The sequence below is a fragment of the Tamandua tetradactyla genome, chromosome 5 (genome assembly GCF_023851605.1).
Source record: "Tamandua tetradactyla isolate mTamTet1 chromosome 5, mTamTet1.pri, whole genome shotgun sequence".
NCBI lineage: Eukaryota > Metazoa > Chordata > Mammalia > Pilosa > Myrmecophagidae > Tamandua > Tamandua tetradactyla.
In genome coordinates this window covers 83,778,225-83,795,094 of record NC_135331.1, presented here as the reverse complement: position 1 = coordinate 83,795,094, position 16,870 = coordinate 83,778,225, and the positions used below count along the sequence as shown (strand labels likewise).

The 16,870-nt window shown below is 35.4% G+C and overlaps 1 protein-coding gene and 1 pseudogene across 1 annotated transcript; both read left to right on the top strand.

The window, feature by feature from the left end:
* The first annotated feature begins 706 nt into the window (after window positions 1–706).
* Window positions 707–4,727, top strand: LOC143683176 (olfactory receptor 5V1-like; annotated as a pseudogene).
* Window positions 4,728–9,152: 4,425 nt separating this feature from the next.
* LOC143682568 (olfactory receptor 12D3-like) lies at window positions 9,153–10,106 on the top strand. Its single transcript, XM_077159184.1, has one exon. The coding sequence runs from the start codon at window positions 9,153–9,155 to the stop codon at window positions 10,104–10,106; it is 954 nt and encodes a 317-aa protein (XP_077015299.1).
* The last annotated feature ends 6,764 nt before the right edge of the window (window positions 10,107–16,870 follow it).

Below are 16,870 nucleotides of genomic sequence, written 5' to 3'. Positions count from 1 at the left end.
ATTTTAAAGACTTCTGGCCACTGGGGAGTGATGTCAGTGACTAACCACACTGATGCCCTTCTTATTTCCAAGTCTTAGAGTCAGGGATTGTAGAAGGGATTTTATGAAGGTTAGTAAAGGATATGGTATCATGACTTGTACTACTTTATTTTTACATATTTTCTTCTTTCTCAGTCATCTTTAAAGGATATATACCTTTTAAATTTTATATATATATATATATATATATATATATATATATAATTTATCATATTAAAATTGTAAAAGGCATTCTACAAACCTGCAAAGGACAATAAGAAGACATCATAAATTGATGTTCAAATAACCTCAAGACTCTTATCCAAACTATTTGATGGTGATCTTCATCAACCATCTCCAAGATACAATGGTATATAGGGAAAGAGGTCTGCCACGCTCCATCTTCAAAAATTGTCCTTAAACTGCATGCAGACTTGTAAATCTTTAGCTTCTCCTTTAAAGGTTCTGCTACTGTTCTGTAAGAGACATGTCTCAGTAAAGGCTGTGTGATGATTGGTGGGTGCAACATGATTTCCATGAATTCTATGTGCTGTGTTATTATCCTGACATAGACAATGATTATTTTGTATAATAAAGCAATATGTTCTTGTTTTGTAGTTACTACTATTGCAGTACATGCATACCATAATTTTTGTAGTTTCTTTCTCAAGTCCCAAGAGGAAACATCATGGAAAGAGAAAAACAAACAGTTCTCTTGGAATTCATGATCTTGGGATTCTCCAACCTAAATGATTTGCAATTTTTGCTCTTCAGCATATTCCTTACAATTCATCTCTGGATACTGGGAGAAAATATCTTCATTATTTTGGTAATTGTGGCTGGTGCTCAACTCCACACTCCTATGTCTTTTTTTCTGAGGAATTTAACACTTATTGGTATCTGCTATATGACCAGAAATGTTTCCCAGGTGATGGTGAATCTCCTATCACAAGAGAAAGTAATTTTCTTTGGGGATTGAGTGACTCAACTTTTGCATTCCTTTTCTTTGTGGGAGTAGAGTGTCTTTTTCCAGCAACAATGGCATATGATCATTCTATTGCAATCTGTAAACCTTTAAGGTACTCAGTTATGATGAATAAGACTCTGTATAGCCAGTTAGTAGCTTCATGTTGGGTTAGTGGTTTTCTCAACTCAGTGGTGCACAAAATGTTGACATTTCACATACCCTTCTGTGGTACAACCAGATTAATTATTTGCTCTGTGACATTCCCCCTTTGCTGATCTTGTCTTGTGGAGACACTTCTATCAATGAGTTCATGTTGCTCCTCATTAGAGTCCTCATTGAATGGGCTTCTTTCGTGGGTGTTATAACTTCCTATGTTTATATCATATCCATCAACCTGAGGATCTGCTCTTCAGATGGGAGATGTAAAGCCTTTACTATGTGTGCCTCCCACCTGGTCATTGTTCTTGTCTACTGTGGCAGCTCTATATTCACATATGTGTGGCCCATCTCATCGTTGTCAAAAGACCAGCTGATCTCAGTACTGTACAGAGTAGTCCCTCCCATGCTAAACTCTATAATTTACACTTTAAGGAATAAAGACATCAAAAATGCCCTGAATGGGTGGGCTACAGTGGCTCAGCAGGCAGAGTTCTTGCCTGTCATGCTGGAGACCCGGGTTCAATTCCTGGTGCCTGCTCATGCAAAAAAAAAAAAAATTCCTTGAATGCTATGGGAAAAAGAGTAGCTGCCTTCAAATTTCATTTCTCTTGAAATGTGTTTTATTTTTCTGGGAAAGGACAAGTAATACCAGAAAACTGTCTATTTTACTGATACTACCTGATTCCTTCTTGTCAACATTAACAAAAATCACTAAGAATTAACAGTTAATTTCAATGATAAAGTTAATGCAGAAAAATGTTAACCCTAGATGAATCTGGGTAAATGGTATAGGTATGTTCTTTATGCTTTTCTTATTCATGAAACATTTCTGTATTTTGAAATGATTTCTAAATAAAATGTGAAAAAGTACATTTGAAGTTTATTAGCATAGCTGAATATATGACCTCTACATTGTGCATGCTATTTTGGTTGTGAAATATAATTCTTCAGTTAATTGGTGGTTCTTTATTTTTGCTCTTTGTGTGGGTAACTTCCCATTGGCTTATGCTTCTATTTATTGCAACGTTTATCTAAAAATGTTCTTCCTTTGTAAACTTCCTTCTTATATTAACTGTATTTTCAAATCATTAGAACATTTCTCCCAAGGAATTTAGAAGTCCTTCTCATTTTCATACTCTCAATACATTTTTCTATTTAGACTGCTTAAATAATAATAGTTTAGTTGACTGGTGCTTCATATGGGGTGATCACAAATAAAATTATTTTATCCCATGTTGTGTCTACTGCTGCTCTTGTATGGTTTTTTTTTTTTCATGTTGTTGTTGATTGTACTTTAATTCCATACTGTTAGTTTAACCATTGGATCTCCTAAATATCACATCATTGCAGATATTACACACATTGTGTTCTCCATCCCTTAATTCTCTCTCATTCTACAGTCTTATAACCAAATATTTACATTTCCTAACTCAAATTTATTATGTTTAGGTTCAAATAATCTTCCTTTTTCAAAATCAGCTTATTCACCCTTTCTTTTAATAGCACTGCCCTTAGGATAAAAGTTTCTTATTTTATTGGTTCTTACTTTCCAGTATGTATGCATGTACTGTTTATTAAACTATTTACTTAGTATAAAACCCACTCTTCCATAATCTTATTTTTGATGCTGGACCTTGGATGCTGCAAAGTATGTTTTTCCTTTGCTGGTTGGCTCCCTGTTAAGTCCCATCCATACAGGGCACTAGGCAGAGACAGGAAAACTGAAACTTACTCCTTTCTGTTTCTCTATTGTTTTTGTCAGCATTATCCCAGCAATGTTTTTTGACTTTGGCAGTCATTATTGCATCCAGTAGTAGTTGGTTCTACTTTCCAGCTTTTCACCCCAAATTTCTAGTCTGAGTCTTATCATATGCCTTCAGAGGTTGGAGCACCAGGCAGGCATTTTACTCTGCTAAGACTTTGGATTCCAGCTCTACTAGGATTTTATTTTGAACTTTTAAGACACTAATGTCAGTGTGGCAGTGGCCCCTTCTCAGAAATCTGTGCTGCATCTCAGAAATATCACTTCCTAAAGGTTCTACTATTTCATTCTGTCAACCTTCCCCCTGACTATTTCTATATTGCCTCTGATCTGTTTAATTTTTATTCTTTCAACACCTGTTCAATCAGATGCATGTGAATGTGAGTGCATACAAAAACACACTCACACCATTAATTAATAAAGTCAATCATTTCCTAAAAATGTTTCTCAGATATATCCATTTCATTTCTATGATTACCATTTTCCAGAACTTCATTTTAAGACTGAACTAATCCAATTATTCCAAACTATCCTTTCTGTCATTAGTTTCCCTTTATAATTTATTTCATTCATATTCCCTGGATTAGCTTCCTACAATACCTTCTTCTAATTCAAACACTTGAATGCCTCTCCAAGGGTATAATTTCTGAGTGCATTATCTTGGCAAACTGTCTGCTATTTCACCAATTTATCCAAACTATTTTTGAACACAGATCCTTTTCCTTAACCTTCATGCACATATCGCATTTTACCTTCAGTTGGTGAAAAAGTCATAAGGGTTGATGAGAGGGAATGATAAAATCTTTTGCATTGCATCTTTTCAGTTAGGATTCAGTCAAGTAAGAATTTTTTCTTTAAACCTCTTTACTATACCAGTGTACTCTAAATGACCTACCTGTCCCTTGATCTCCTTTTAGAAATACATCATGTACTATTCAATTTAGAACACAATTCTGCTTTATATTTTTATTATTTAGTATTTTTAGTATTGTCTCATAAAATTAAAAATGAAAGGAGTCTGCAGTTGAGAAAAGCAATATAACTGAGCTGGAATTATAATCCAACAATGCAAGGGAGTCAGAAATCATGAATATATGAAAATTAGTTGGTTAAGTAGTTACTTAGTTTTTTTAACTAAAGTTATTAACTCAGAAATAGTCACTTTTCCCCATGGCTTGGAAGTCAGTGTAATGCCTCATAAACACAGCAAAGAAGGGAAATAAATTGGTATTTATAGGAAGAGAAATATGACGTGTATAAGGCCTTAGAGAGAGAAATCTCAAGACATTTATCCCTAAGCTACCACTGGGAAGGTCTATAGAGGGTCCAGCCTGCTTATCCTTTAGTCAGAATAAGAGATGAGATCTGCTAAGATTTAATTTTGCACTTAGATATAGGCTGTTTGTAATAAAAGTGAATATAAGATGCTTTGAGCAGCTGGAACTCACTGATAATTTTATTTAAGAAGACAATACAATCTCTGATCCCTGATTTTGGGATAGTCTTTTAAAGTTAAAGGTAATATTCATTTCAAGGTATTCACAGAGGAAGTGTAAGGAAATTTGGCTCAGAGAGTAAAAGAAAAGAGAGAAACTTAGATGAACAGTTTTCTGATGGAAAGGTGTTGAAACCATTGAAATGTGTGACTGAGAGTAACTGGGAAATGTTTTTGAATTTAAGCTTTGCAAAATGCAGGGTGGAACAGCAAGTGGACTTTTGGCACAAGTTATCTAGAAAAACTTTGAATTTCGTACTTCTTCATTTATACATTTCTTTCTATTTGTTTTTTATTGTTTTAGGGTAGGCTCTCTGAGTGACTGAATATAGGTGTACGCTGTAATTAAATGTCTGGATGTATATGATGTTGAGTGATGTGTGTGTGTGTTTGTGTGTGTGTGTGATAACAATAAGTGAAGATATTAAGGGAAGAAGAAAATGGGAAGAATAACTTTTAATACATACCAAAATCAGTAATTATAAAAATTACAAGTTACATTTCTAGCATTAGATAACCTCTTAGATTGCATCCAATGTTAAAAAATTACATTACTTTGCATTATTATTTTTTAGCAGAAGAGACATGATTCTATTATCCAGAAAAAAAGAAAGAAAATATTTCAGAACTGGAGTATAAAGCATTTACCTATATGAGTTTCACATACATCCCTAATTCTTGATGTATGCGTCATTTATAATGTCTTTCAATGATGTTTATGGTTCCTGAGATTAATTTTCTACCCCTCCAGTATCAACAATTCCACTTATAATATTTCTTCTCTATACATATCCATGGAATGAAGTTCCTAGCCTTCTGTTTTCCATCACCAATCAGGTAATTATTTACATTTTAAATTCTGTTTACTGATGTTAAGTGATTATAAAGAATCATTAGTGCAATGAAGAATAGTCCATGCCAAAAATGAAATGCTAAAGCAATTGGCCCTATATTGCTAAAAACCATTTACTTAAACTACAAATATACATTACTCACTTTCTTGGCTACCATACACTCTGATAAAAGTGAGAGAGTCCTTTGTGAGTTTTGCATCATGATCAGGGAAATTTTTTGTCTACAGTGTACATTAGGATGCTTAAAAATGATAAATCTGACTTCATGAGGGTAGCTTTCATGGCTGACTAGCATTGAACAGGTAATGGCAATTAGTTAGTTAATTTAGTAAATATGTATACAGAGCACCTACAATGTGCCAGACACCATTTCAAGTGTTGGGAGTGCAGTATTGAATAAAGCTGACACGATTGTTTTCTTATCTGGAGATTACATTTAAGTGGGAGAAAAGAGACAGTATGTGTAAATAAAACCGAATATACATAATTAAAGTAGGTGCTATTGATAACTACAAAGCAATCAGAGAAAGAAGACAGAGTATGTTTTTAAATTTTCTTTGTAATTTAATATACAGAAATAAGGAAAGATCGCACTGAGAAGGTGGACTTAGTGAAGACAGATGTAGGACCTAGCCAAGTAGAAGAGCACTCCAGGCAGAGAAGAGAGCTGGTGTACAGATCTTGAGATGGACTGCTAATTTCTATGACCAATATAAAGATCAGTCATATCGAGTAATCAAGGGTCAGTAGATGTGGATACAAAAAAGTATGTAGGGGTCAGATCATATAGGATCTTGTAGGTTACTGTATTGATTTTGAATGTTTACACTAAATAAGATGAGAATCATTAGAGTACTTGGAGTATTCAATGGGTATTTTACAGAATAATCCTGGATACTGTCATAAGAATAGTGCTAGCTGGAAAAGAATAGAAATAAGATCATTCCAATAATTCCAATAAGTGATGATGTTAACTTGGACAAGAGCAGAAAAGATAATAAGAAATGGTTAAATTCTGCATATACTGTTGAAACCAATAGAATTTACCAATGGTATGTGAGAGAATGAGCAGGGTCAGGTATGATTCATGGTTTTGGCTTGAGCGCCTGTGAAGAGGGAGTTGTCATTTACCAGATAGATAAGAATGCATGCGGCTTGTGCAGAACTCCAGGTTTTAAGTTTTGTATGCTTAATACACATTCCAGTGAATTATTGTGTAGGCAGTTATAAATTCAAGAATTCAAGGGAGAGGTACCAATTATTGGTATAAATTTGAAAATCATCAGAGAATAAATTGTATGGAAAGTCATTAGATTCATTGAGCTCACCAAGGGAAAGAAGCAGAAAAGAGAAAAAAGAGAAGAGGTATACAAGACCCCTTTGGAACTCTGTCACTAAGATACAGGTAAAGAGAAGTGAACAAAGGAAGTGGAAGGAGAAGCTAGTGAGCCAGGAAGAAAACTAGAAGCATATGATGTCCTGGAAATCAAATGGTGAAAGCATTTCAAGGCGGCAGGATAACTGATACTGTTACACAGTTTTGAAAAGTCAAGTAAACTGAGAGTTCACCTTTTCATTTGACATCATAATTGTTAATGTTGAATTTTATAAAATAAATTTTAGTGGATGCATTAAGGGAAAAACCCAGTTAGTGTAGACTTCTGTAGAATGGAAGGCGATGAATCACAAACAGCAGGCATAGACAAATATTCAGAATCTAGCTGAAAGCATAGTAGAGGAGGAGGAGGGAATAACTGGAGCAATGTTCTTGAGAAAATGAGAGGGAATAGGATCCTACACACAAGTGATGGAGATACTCATCAGAAGTTGCAAGGATTGAACTATTGTAACCACAGTGTAGGCAGAATATATGGGCACAGTTACAAAATGAGGGTAGATGTATTGGAAGGAGAGTTATGGAAGTTCTCTTCTGACAGCCTCCACTATTTTAAGAAATAGGAAACAAACCCTTTAACTCAGAAATAAGACAACAGAGAAGAATTAGAGGTTTATGATGAAAAGAGAAAAGGGAGATATGTGATTGCTTGACATCTTCAAGATCACATGGAGTTGAGTATTCATGAATTTAGAGCTTGACAACTGAATATACAGGTGCTTTCCTCTGTTCATGTTCAGCTGCAAAGATAAAGATAAAGAATAAGTAGATTGGTTTGGGTTTTGCCAGTTGAGGACATGAAGTAGAAATAGGTCAGTGGATTTGAGGGTATATACAAGGAAGTGGCTAAAAAGATCGATCATTGAATTTAAGGGGTGTAAGGAGCTTTCAGTATGAGTTGCTGGTTGTATTTATTTATTCAGTCTTCTTGAAATGGACATCTGTTCACTTATTGAATTTCAACATTTCTTTTCTAACATATTAAGACCAACAATTTTCCCTCTGTCTACCTCTTTAGCTGCAAGCCAAAAGATTTGCTATATCTCTTCTGTATTATCATTCAGTTCAAAATATTTTCTAATTTCTTCTTTGATTTCTCTCTTTATTGGTGAAGCATTTAGATACGTATTCCTTAATCACAAACATTTTGTGGGTTTCTAGATCTATTTTCATTATTGTTTTCTAATTCTATTCCATTAAAAAAATTCTTTGAGCTGCTCAATCTTTTAAAGATTCTGAAGCTTCTTGTAAAAGCCATCATATGCTTGATTTTGTAAATGCTCAATGTGGACTGAAAATAATGTAAATTATTTTCTTATTGGGTTCAGTGTCTTATACATGTTAATCACATGTACAATATACAAACGTCGATTTTGCAAATTGTGTTGATCACATTTCCTAAATATCTACTCACATTTCTTAAATATTTTGGCTGATTCTTCTATCAGCTGTTGAAAGAGAAGTGTTAAATCTCCTCATTATGATTGTGGGTTTAACTGTTTCTTCTATATTTCTGTCAGATGTTGAAACTATCTTATTGGAAGCTTATATTGGAGTATGATAGTCTGGATGAATTATTAGAAGAGGGATATTAGTGGATATAAGTGCTGAGGTGTATAGGTAGCTTTTTCAGTTCCTCAGATGAAGGGCTCCCTCTTTTTTGACACAGTGATGATTAACTTCCTTTAAAATAGAAGTGCTTTTTTTCTTTTCCTTACATTTGCAATGCCTTTTTGCTTCATCTCTCTCAGTGCCTGGGCTGTGCATTATAGCTTTTGTGTGTCCCTCCTTCCTCCCTATAGAAATTCTCATTAACTGTGAGTCACTCTCTTGCAACTGAACATTTTTTGGTGTTTCCAAAGTTTTCTTATGTGGAAGATCCAAAATTTTATCCAACTACAACCATGGCCCCACCTCTACGTGGCAATCTTATGACTCTTCCTGCTATTTATGCTAGGGGCTTTCTCTCTCTACTTAAACAGTATTTAAAATTTCTTGCTTTTCATGTCTCTTAGTTTCACTGAAGATTTAGATTTACAATTGAGATTTAATTGCGTGTTACTTTTGCATATCTAGGAGAACCGGGAAGTAGAGAAATCGGTGTGCCTGCTAGAATTCAGCATCAAAAATTGAACAACTATTTCCTTTGTAGTTTTAAGTTTGTCTAACCCCTAATTCTAATGCTATATATGAAGTTATACTCATTTCCTAATTTTTCTTCTTTTAAAAGGTTCTCATTATGCATATTTGTTATATTCACAATACAATGATCCTATTAGTTTAATACCATTTTATTCATCCAAAATTTATCAGCTTGTTCATCTTCCTTAAATTTGTTGTAAGTAAATTTATCTCTACCATTCCTAACCCTTTGCCACATTGTAGCTCACCCCAGGCTCATTCAAATTGTGAATTTGCTTCATTTAATACCCACAGAGTAAAATTAAAAATTCAGAAAAATTAACGTATTATTACTATTATATTTTTGCTCTTTCAAAGCAATGGAGAATGACACTACAGTGAATGAGTTTTTTTTGCTTGGCGTGACCGGTGTTCAGGAGCTGCAGCCTGTCTTCTTTGTGATTTTCTTCATCATTTACCTGATAAACTTGGTTGGAAATGGAGCTACATTAATGATTGTTATCTTGGAGCCAAAGCTCCACTCCCCTATGTATTTTTTTCTGGGGAACCTTTCTTGTCTGGATATTTGCTATTCTTCAGTGACACTGCCCAAGGTGCTTATAAACCTCCTTTCCACTCACAAGGCCATATCTTTCTTAGGCTGTATCACTCAACTACACTTCTTTCATTTTCTGGGAAGCACAGAGTCCATCTTACTTTCAGTCATGGCCTTTGACCGTTTTGTTGCCATCTGCTATCCACTTCGCTATACTGTCATCATGAATACTCAGGTGTGTATACTGTTGGCAGTTGTAGCCTGGCTCATCAGCTTCCTTTATGCTCTGATGCATTCGGTCATGACTGCTCACTTGAACTTTTGTGGCTCTCAGAAACTCAATCACTTCTTCTGTGATGTCAAGCCTCTTTTGGAACTGGCCTGTAGTAACATACAACTCAATCAATGGTTTCTTTCCATTGTCACAGGCAGCATATCCATGGGAGCTTTCTTTCTGACTCTTCTCTCATACTTTTACATTATCAGTTTCCTTCTGTTCAAGAACCGGTCCTGCAGGATACTCCACAAGGCTCTGTCCACTTGTGCCTCCCATTTCATGGTTGTTTGTCTCTTCTATGGACCTGTGGGTTTCACATACATTCGTCCTGCCTCAGCCTCCTCCATGATTGAGGATCGGATGGTGGCCATCATATACAGTGCAGTCACCCCAGTGCTTAATCCACTGATATACACCCTTAGGAATAAAGAAGTGATGCTGGCTGTGAAGAAAATCTTTGTGAGGAAGCTTTTGTTTAAAGAACACCAGTATCACCACTAGGACTAATGAGAGTTGTAGCAATTTCCATGAAGACTTTCATCTCTTAGTCTGTAATAAATGGTTCTACTAAGCAGCTATGGTTACTGATCTGGCAATTCCGTGATTTTCACTACTCATTAATAAGGAGGATCAGAAGTACTTTGTGTTTACTTGACATGAACAAAAACACATTTACAATCTTGTCTCAGAGCTATATTTATTCTCTGGCTCTCTGTTACAAAATAGTCCCAAAGGATCTTCACCATCTGGAAATAATGCAGAAAATATCACTGGCTCACTACATTGGTGCCATCATATTAAGTGGACCTGTTGAATAGGAAGTGGTGAGAGTCTATGATGAGAAATAAGTGTTCCAGATGCTGTGAGACAAATCCTCAAAGATTCATAGGCTTTCTGCATTTGTAAAGATTTCACAGGTTCAGTGATCTGGGGCATGCTGTACATCTCTGTCAGTAAAAAGGATAAGTTACTGTAATTTCATGATAATTTACTATCATTCAGTAAGATACATTATGCTTGGTGGACCCTTTTTGGGTCGTATTTTAGATTCCTTCTCCCATCCCTTTATTGACTACTTAGAAGCTAATGGCACTGAAAGTGCCCAGAACAACAGAGAGATTTTCAGTATGTTCAGATGCTGTTACACATGCCTCTGTTGCTTGGACCTATATGATCTAGGTGATCCCATGGTGCTAGTGGTGTTTGTACTAGATGAAAGAATCCTGTGGACTCTCAAAAAAGCCCCAAATGCAAAGTTATAATGCTGATGCCTTCAGGATCTACTGTGAGTCTATGCTATCTATAGCATGTTTATTAAAACAGTTTCTGCCATTTTACTGGACCTTGATTGGGTGTAAGCATCTGATCATTGGACATCAAGTGCTTATGTGAAGAGAAATTCCCACCATAAATGAAGGATTCTTACACACACTAAGTTATAAGTTTACACAAGTACAGAAGCAATCCATCACTCAAGAAAGTGTCATGTTTGGAGTAAGGACATTGCATGCTCAGAGGTCACAATAAGTCCATGAACAAGTTGCCCACAGCCCATGTCAATTACTTTGGTTATACCACAATTGTTCCTGTTACCTCACAAAGATGTCCAACCGTCAGAGAAAGAAAATACCTTAACCTAGTTAATACATGACTTTGCTGTCCAATTAGGGGAGTCCCTGAAAATAGTGCTGAGGGGAAGTATCTTCAATGGGCAGAGGTTCATATAAGGCATACGGTCATCATTTGTGTGAAGAGAGAAGTGACCCAAGTCAACTGTTTGCATAGATATATGAACAGTAGACTATATCTTGGTTAGTTGTTAAAATATTGGAGACAAGGTGATCTGGGGAAAAGAAAAACAAACAAACAAAAAACAGCTATTTAGAGATAGACATAAAGTATGTGAATATTTGTGTTGTTCACCAGAGAGTCTACACACCAGAAGAGGCACTAAACCATCACATAAATAGAATCATTCCTCCAATAGATGTCAGCCAACTTCTATTCTTGGTCACCGGAGTACTTGCACCACGGTTATTAATGGAATAGCTATGATGGCAAAGAAGAAAGCCACACACAAGCCCAAAAATATATCCTTCCCTCACCAAGCTTTATTTAACCGTACTTAAGTTTCTAAATATATGACCTATAAGCAATAGATAATGATCCTTGCCATCAAATATAGTACCATCTTTCAAGGAGACAAATCAGCACAAACAAACTGATTTGGTAGGAAGTTGATTATATTGGATTTCTTCCCACAGTGCCTTGGTCTACACCACTTTCTGATGGTTCGCAGAGTGATTTATTGACGTGACATGCTTGCACAACAGCACCTCAGACTGATGAACCCACTTGACTACATATCCACTAGTTCTATTATATGCCACCTGTAAGGGATGGTGGACTCCTATTCAAATAAGGAAGCAATGTAAGTCTCAACCTCCTAACCTGGCCCAAGTTTCCCAGAAACCATGTCAGCATATGCTAATGAAGGATTAAATTTACCAGAATGCAATAGATGCTTAGGGTATGAAGTTTACTTGATTGGTGCCCACAATATAAGGGCAGTCAGATATGCAAATGAAGGATTCATACCCTAATCTGTGATTGGTCAAAAACTAAATGAATAATTATGATAATAAGGTGTATAAAACTCACTTTTTGATTGGCTAGTTTCCAAGACTACTTTGTAACTCCTAAATAGTCAGTCGATGGTGAACTGGGGGGAGGGACTCCTTAGCATTAGGGACTAAGATAAAAGGGGCCTGCACACTCCCATACTTTGCACACTCACTTGCCACTTGTTCCTGTGAGTGTCTTTTCTCATGAGAAAGAAATAAAAGAGCTCAATTGAGATGATAACACTGCACGATACACACCCAGCTTCCGGCTCATGGTATGAAAGATATTGTATGATGCTATGCTCTTGATAGGTATAAAGAGAAGGGACAACCAAGATGTGGAAGTACTAGTGGCTTCCAACCTCATTAGTTTTCATTTTCACTTGGGAACTTTTTGCTAATCCAAAAGCTACGACTGGTACCTGGTCATTTTGGATTCCTCACACACTAGAATACTAGGTAAATAAAATAGTTACATTAATGTAGCAATAATTTACTTTGATCATCATAAATTAGAGTTCTTGCTACAAAAGAGGGCCCAGAAATAGTGTGTTTGGAACTCGGAATCTATTGAAGGATCTCTTGGTGTTCACATAGTATCTTTTAACTAAGATTGTAAAAGATAACAACCATAGACTGAAAGGAGCATGATAACCAGAGGCTCAGCTCCCTCATATAAATTACCCAGATAAGCAGAAATGTTGGCCAAGGGTTAGAGGAATTCAGAATGGTTGGCAGAAGGAGGAAATGATGAACATTGATTATGGCCTAAAAATCAAGTGCAGTCATGGGGACCATGGCTCATCCCACAAACCTTTTATTTGTTAGTGATTATTTTTCCTAGAAATTGGGGGCCAGCATACATCCTAAAGAATAAGTGAAATGAAATTAATTCACTTAATATGCATCTGAGTGGTGCAAAAGTACAATGTTGAAGATGCTCTTGGTTCTCTGCCCACATTTCCTCAGAAACCATAACTGTTTTCATGCTTACCACTTTGTTTTTTCTTTCACTTTCAATAGCCAGTAGCTTCATCTTTTAGTCAGATGCAGATAGAACCTGCATTTCCTGTGTTTTAAAAGACCAAGAATATACGTTCCACTGGAGGTTGCTATTAATCAGTAACTGGCCAAATACTCCTTTGGTTCCTGATTGGGACGACTCTGAGAGGTGACTTGTACCGTGTCTACAGGGCATTTGTAGAGTTAAAGTCATGTTCCTTGTGATTTTGCTTGATTTCATATCTTTGCTTGGTTTATTTTTCTTTTGTTATCTCTTCCCCACTTCCTTAAAAGTTTTTCCTGGCAACATTTACTGATACATGGCTTTCAAGTTTAAGGATAGAATGGATCTTGACTAGGCACACAATTTGATTGTATAGCTGTACTCATGATGAAGTAGGGAGGAAGGTCCAGCTTCCTCATTTGAGAACACTTCTCAATAATTTTTAGAATCAGTGATATTGAGGAATAATTTATATACATTAAATGCATCCATTTTAAGTGTGCAGTTTGACAACTTTTAGCAAATGTATACATTTATGCAACTACCCCCTCAATCAAGATATTGCACAAGTGGATATATTCTTAGTTTTACTAGACTGCTCTAACGGACACCACAAACTGGTTCTGGCTTAAACACTGGAATTCATTGCCTTATGATTTCAGTGGCTCTAAGGCTTCCTTCCTCCTGAGATCAGTAAATTGTTTGACTGGCCTGAATTCCTTGGGTTACTTGGCTTTCCCAACACATGACAATACTTTCATGTGTAAATTGATATACATAATTCAAACTACCACAGATAGTCATATGCAAAAAGAAATTAATCTTTATCCCCATCCCATAGTATATACAAAAATTAACTGAAAATGGATGGTTGATCAAAATGTTAGACCAAAAATTGCAAAACAACTCGATAAAAATATAGAGGAAACTTTTTGTAACGTTGAGTTAGGCAAAGGAAATGTGAGGCATTAAGAGAAAAAAATATAAAATGAATTTCAAAAAATTAAAAACGCTTGCCTTTCAGATGATATTGTTAAGAATGAAAAGCAAAGGCACACACTGGGGGAAAATATTTGGGCATCATGGATTTGTTGAAGGACTTGCATGCAGGATATGTATATACTTACACTTCAGTAAAAGGACAGGCAACCTACTATTTAAAAATGGACTGAAAGTTAAATAGGCATTTCCCCCTAGGAGATATATACATTGCAAAGAAGTATGTGGAAAGATGCTTGACATTATTAGTCACTAAGGAAAGACAAATTAAAACCACAATGAGATACACACCCACTAAATACAGGTAACATTTTTAATGTGTTGAATGAAAATTAACCCTGTCTGAATCTGAATATCCAGTGATATCCTCTTTCAAGAATGAAGTTTAAAAAAAAGACATTTTATACAAAATATAACCTGAGAGGAATTATCATCAGTAGTGTCATGCTAAAGGATATACTTAGGCGAAAGGTAAATGATTTCATATGGAAGGTCAATAAGACACAAAGGAACAAAAACAATGAAGTATAGAAGTCAAGAAAGAATATCCTAATTTGTTTTTCAATTGGCCCCAATATTTTAGAAAAAACAGCAAAAAGTTTCAGCATTGATTGAGCATGTAAGAAATTATTGAGGAAAAATTACTTGATCTTGCTAGTATTGTGTATAATTAGGGCACAAAATATGCAAAATTTACCTGTAAAATAAGGTCTTGCTAACAATCTCAATGTTATCAGAGCTTTTAAAATTAAGTTCAATCTGCATGTAGAAATTATTAGAACTTCAAGTAATCAGGGCAGAGTAGGTTTCAGGAAAGTTGAATGAAGCCCTCAGTCTCAGATTAATGAGAATTAATTATAGTGTAAACTGCTGATGGCAAGTCAGTCATTAAAGAATAACTTAAGAAGAAAGGGGAGACAGCCCAGTTGAACTAATAACCTCAAACAGCAATGCAGAATGCAAAGTGACAATGCAAAAAGTCCAAACAAAGTTTGAATTAGAGTGTTCTAGCGAAGATACAGGATCAAAATTAGTGGTGAAAATATTTCTAATCTTTGAATTGACAACTGTTCCTTGAGAGATAGGATGCACACATATATAGAAGAGTCTGTAGTTGAACTTCAGAAAGTTAGTTTTATTATATTCATAAGGCTTTGTCATTAAAAAGGCTTCCATTTCACTCCTCTTCTCAGATAATAAAAATTGAATATTTACTTAAATTGAACATACTCTATGCCATATCATAGTTCATGCTGGAATAACAGTTATTGAAGTCAGTTATTGAGGTCAATAGAGACAGACGTTGTTAACTAATTTGTAATTATAGTATATAAAATGTAAACATAGAACTAAACTACTTTTGTAATAAGTTTGTATCTATATATATTCTCATGCAATTTTGATGCTTTTTTGTTGCCTAGACCATATCTTTATCCATCAACTAAGTATTTATAAATGTTATGTATTTAAGCCCAAATTAACTTGTGATGTGAATGAATTCCAAAGGAAAGGTGCTATATGATAAAATTAAAATTTCTCCTGTGCAGAGCATGTGCTGGTGTTGCTGTGAGACAGAAATTGTGTTAGGCACAGAAGTCGACATAGATTTATTGGGAGTCAACATGAGAGATTGTCTGGTGGCACACAATCTGGAGGGTTAGTGTTTCACAAAGGATGATGGGGGAGGGGTGCAAGGAGCAAAATATAATTTTAGAGCAAAGGCATTCCATACATTATGAGGATATCAAGTCTCTGGTATAATAATTAGAGGACCTGATGTTTTACAAAGATTAGTGTTTAAGGCTAAGATACAATCAATGCCATTTTTACATCCATGGCTACATTCTTTTCCCTCTGGAGAGATTGTTTATTTTCTTGGCCATTGTCTTTAGCTAAGGCAGGTGTGTTGTTGGCCATTATGAAAGGGTCTAGGCACTGAGCTACCACATTCTACCTTTCTGTAACAGGCTGCACTGATCATAGGCCAGACACTGCATCCATATTCAAAAGCAACGATATAAAAGACAACAGAATAATACTAATCCAACACAGAGCAGATAATTGGGTCAGTATACAATTGATTAATATTGTGTATGTGCTTTTATTTTGTATGCTGCATGGCGGGGTCACATGTTATTCTTTTTCCCATTATTGCAGCACCATTTGTTGAATTTTTTTGTGTGTTTTTGTTTGTTTGTTTGGGAAGTACATGGGCCAGGAATCAAACCCAGCTCTCCTGCATGGCAGATGAGAATTCTACCACTGAACTACCCTTGCATCCCTGTGTTTGTACTTTTGCATATGATTTAAAGTTTGTGAAATATTATGTGAGTGATCAGGAGTATATATACACTGGAGTATATACATATTGTATGTTTATAAAGGCACAGGTTACATCTTGTGCCACAGTTGAAATGTCTAAAGTTATTCTGTTTTAAGACTACTTTCCATAATTGGGTGGTCTTGTCATTTAACAATTATATTGTAATTTAGATTTATTAAGGGCATGAGCCATGTGGTTGGCTTCAGTCTGTTATATACTTTTCAGTAACTATTGAACGTTCTTCTGGAGCAAGAGTAGCTAAAGGGTAAAACCACCATGGGATATACTTTACTCAATATTTAGATTTAGCCAT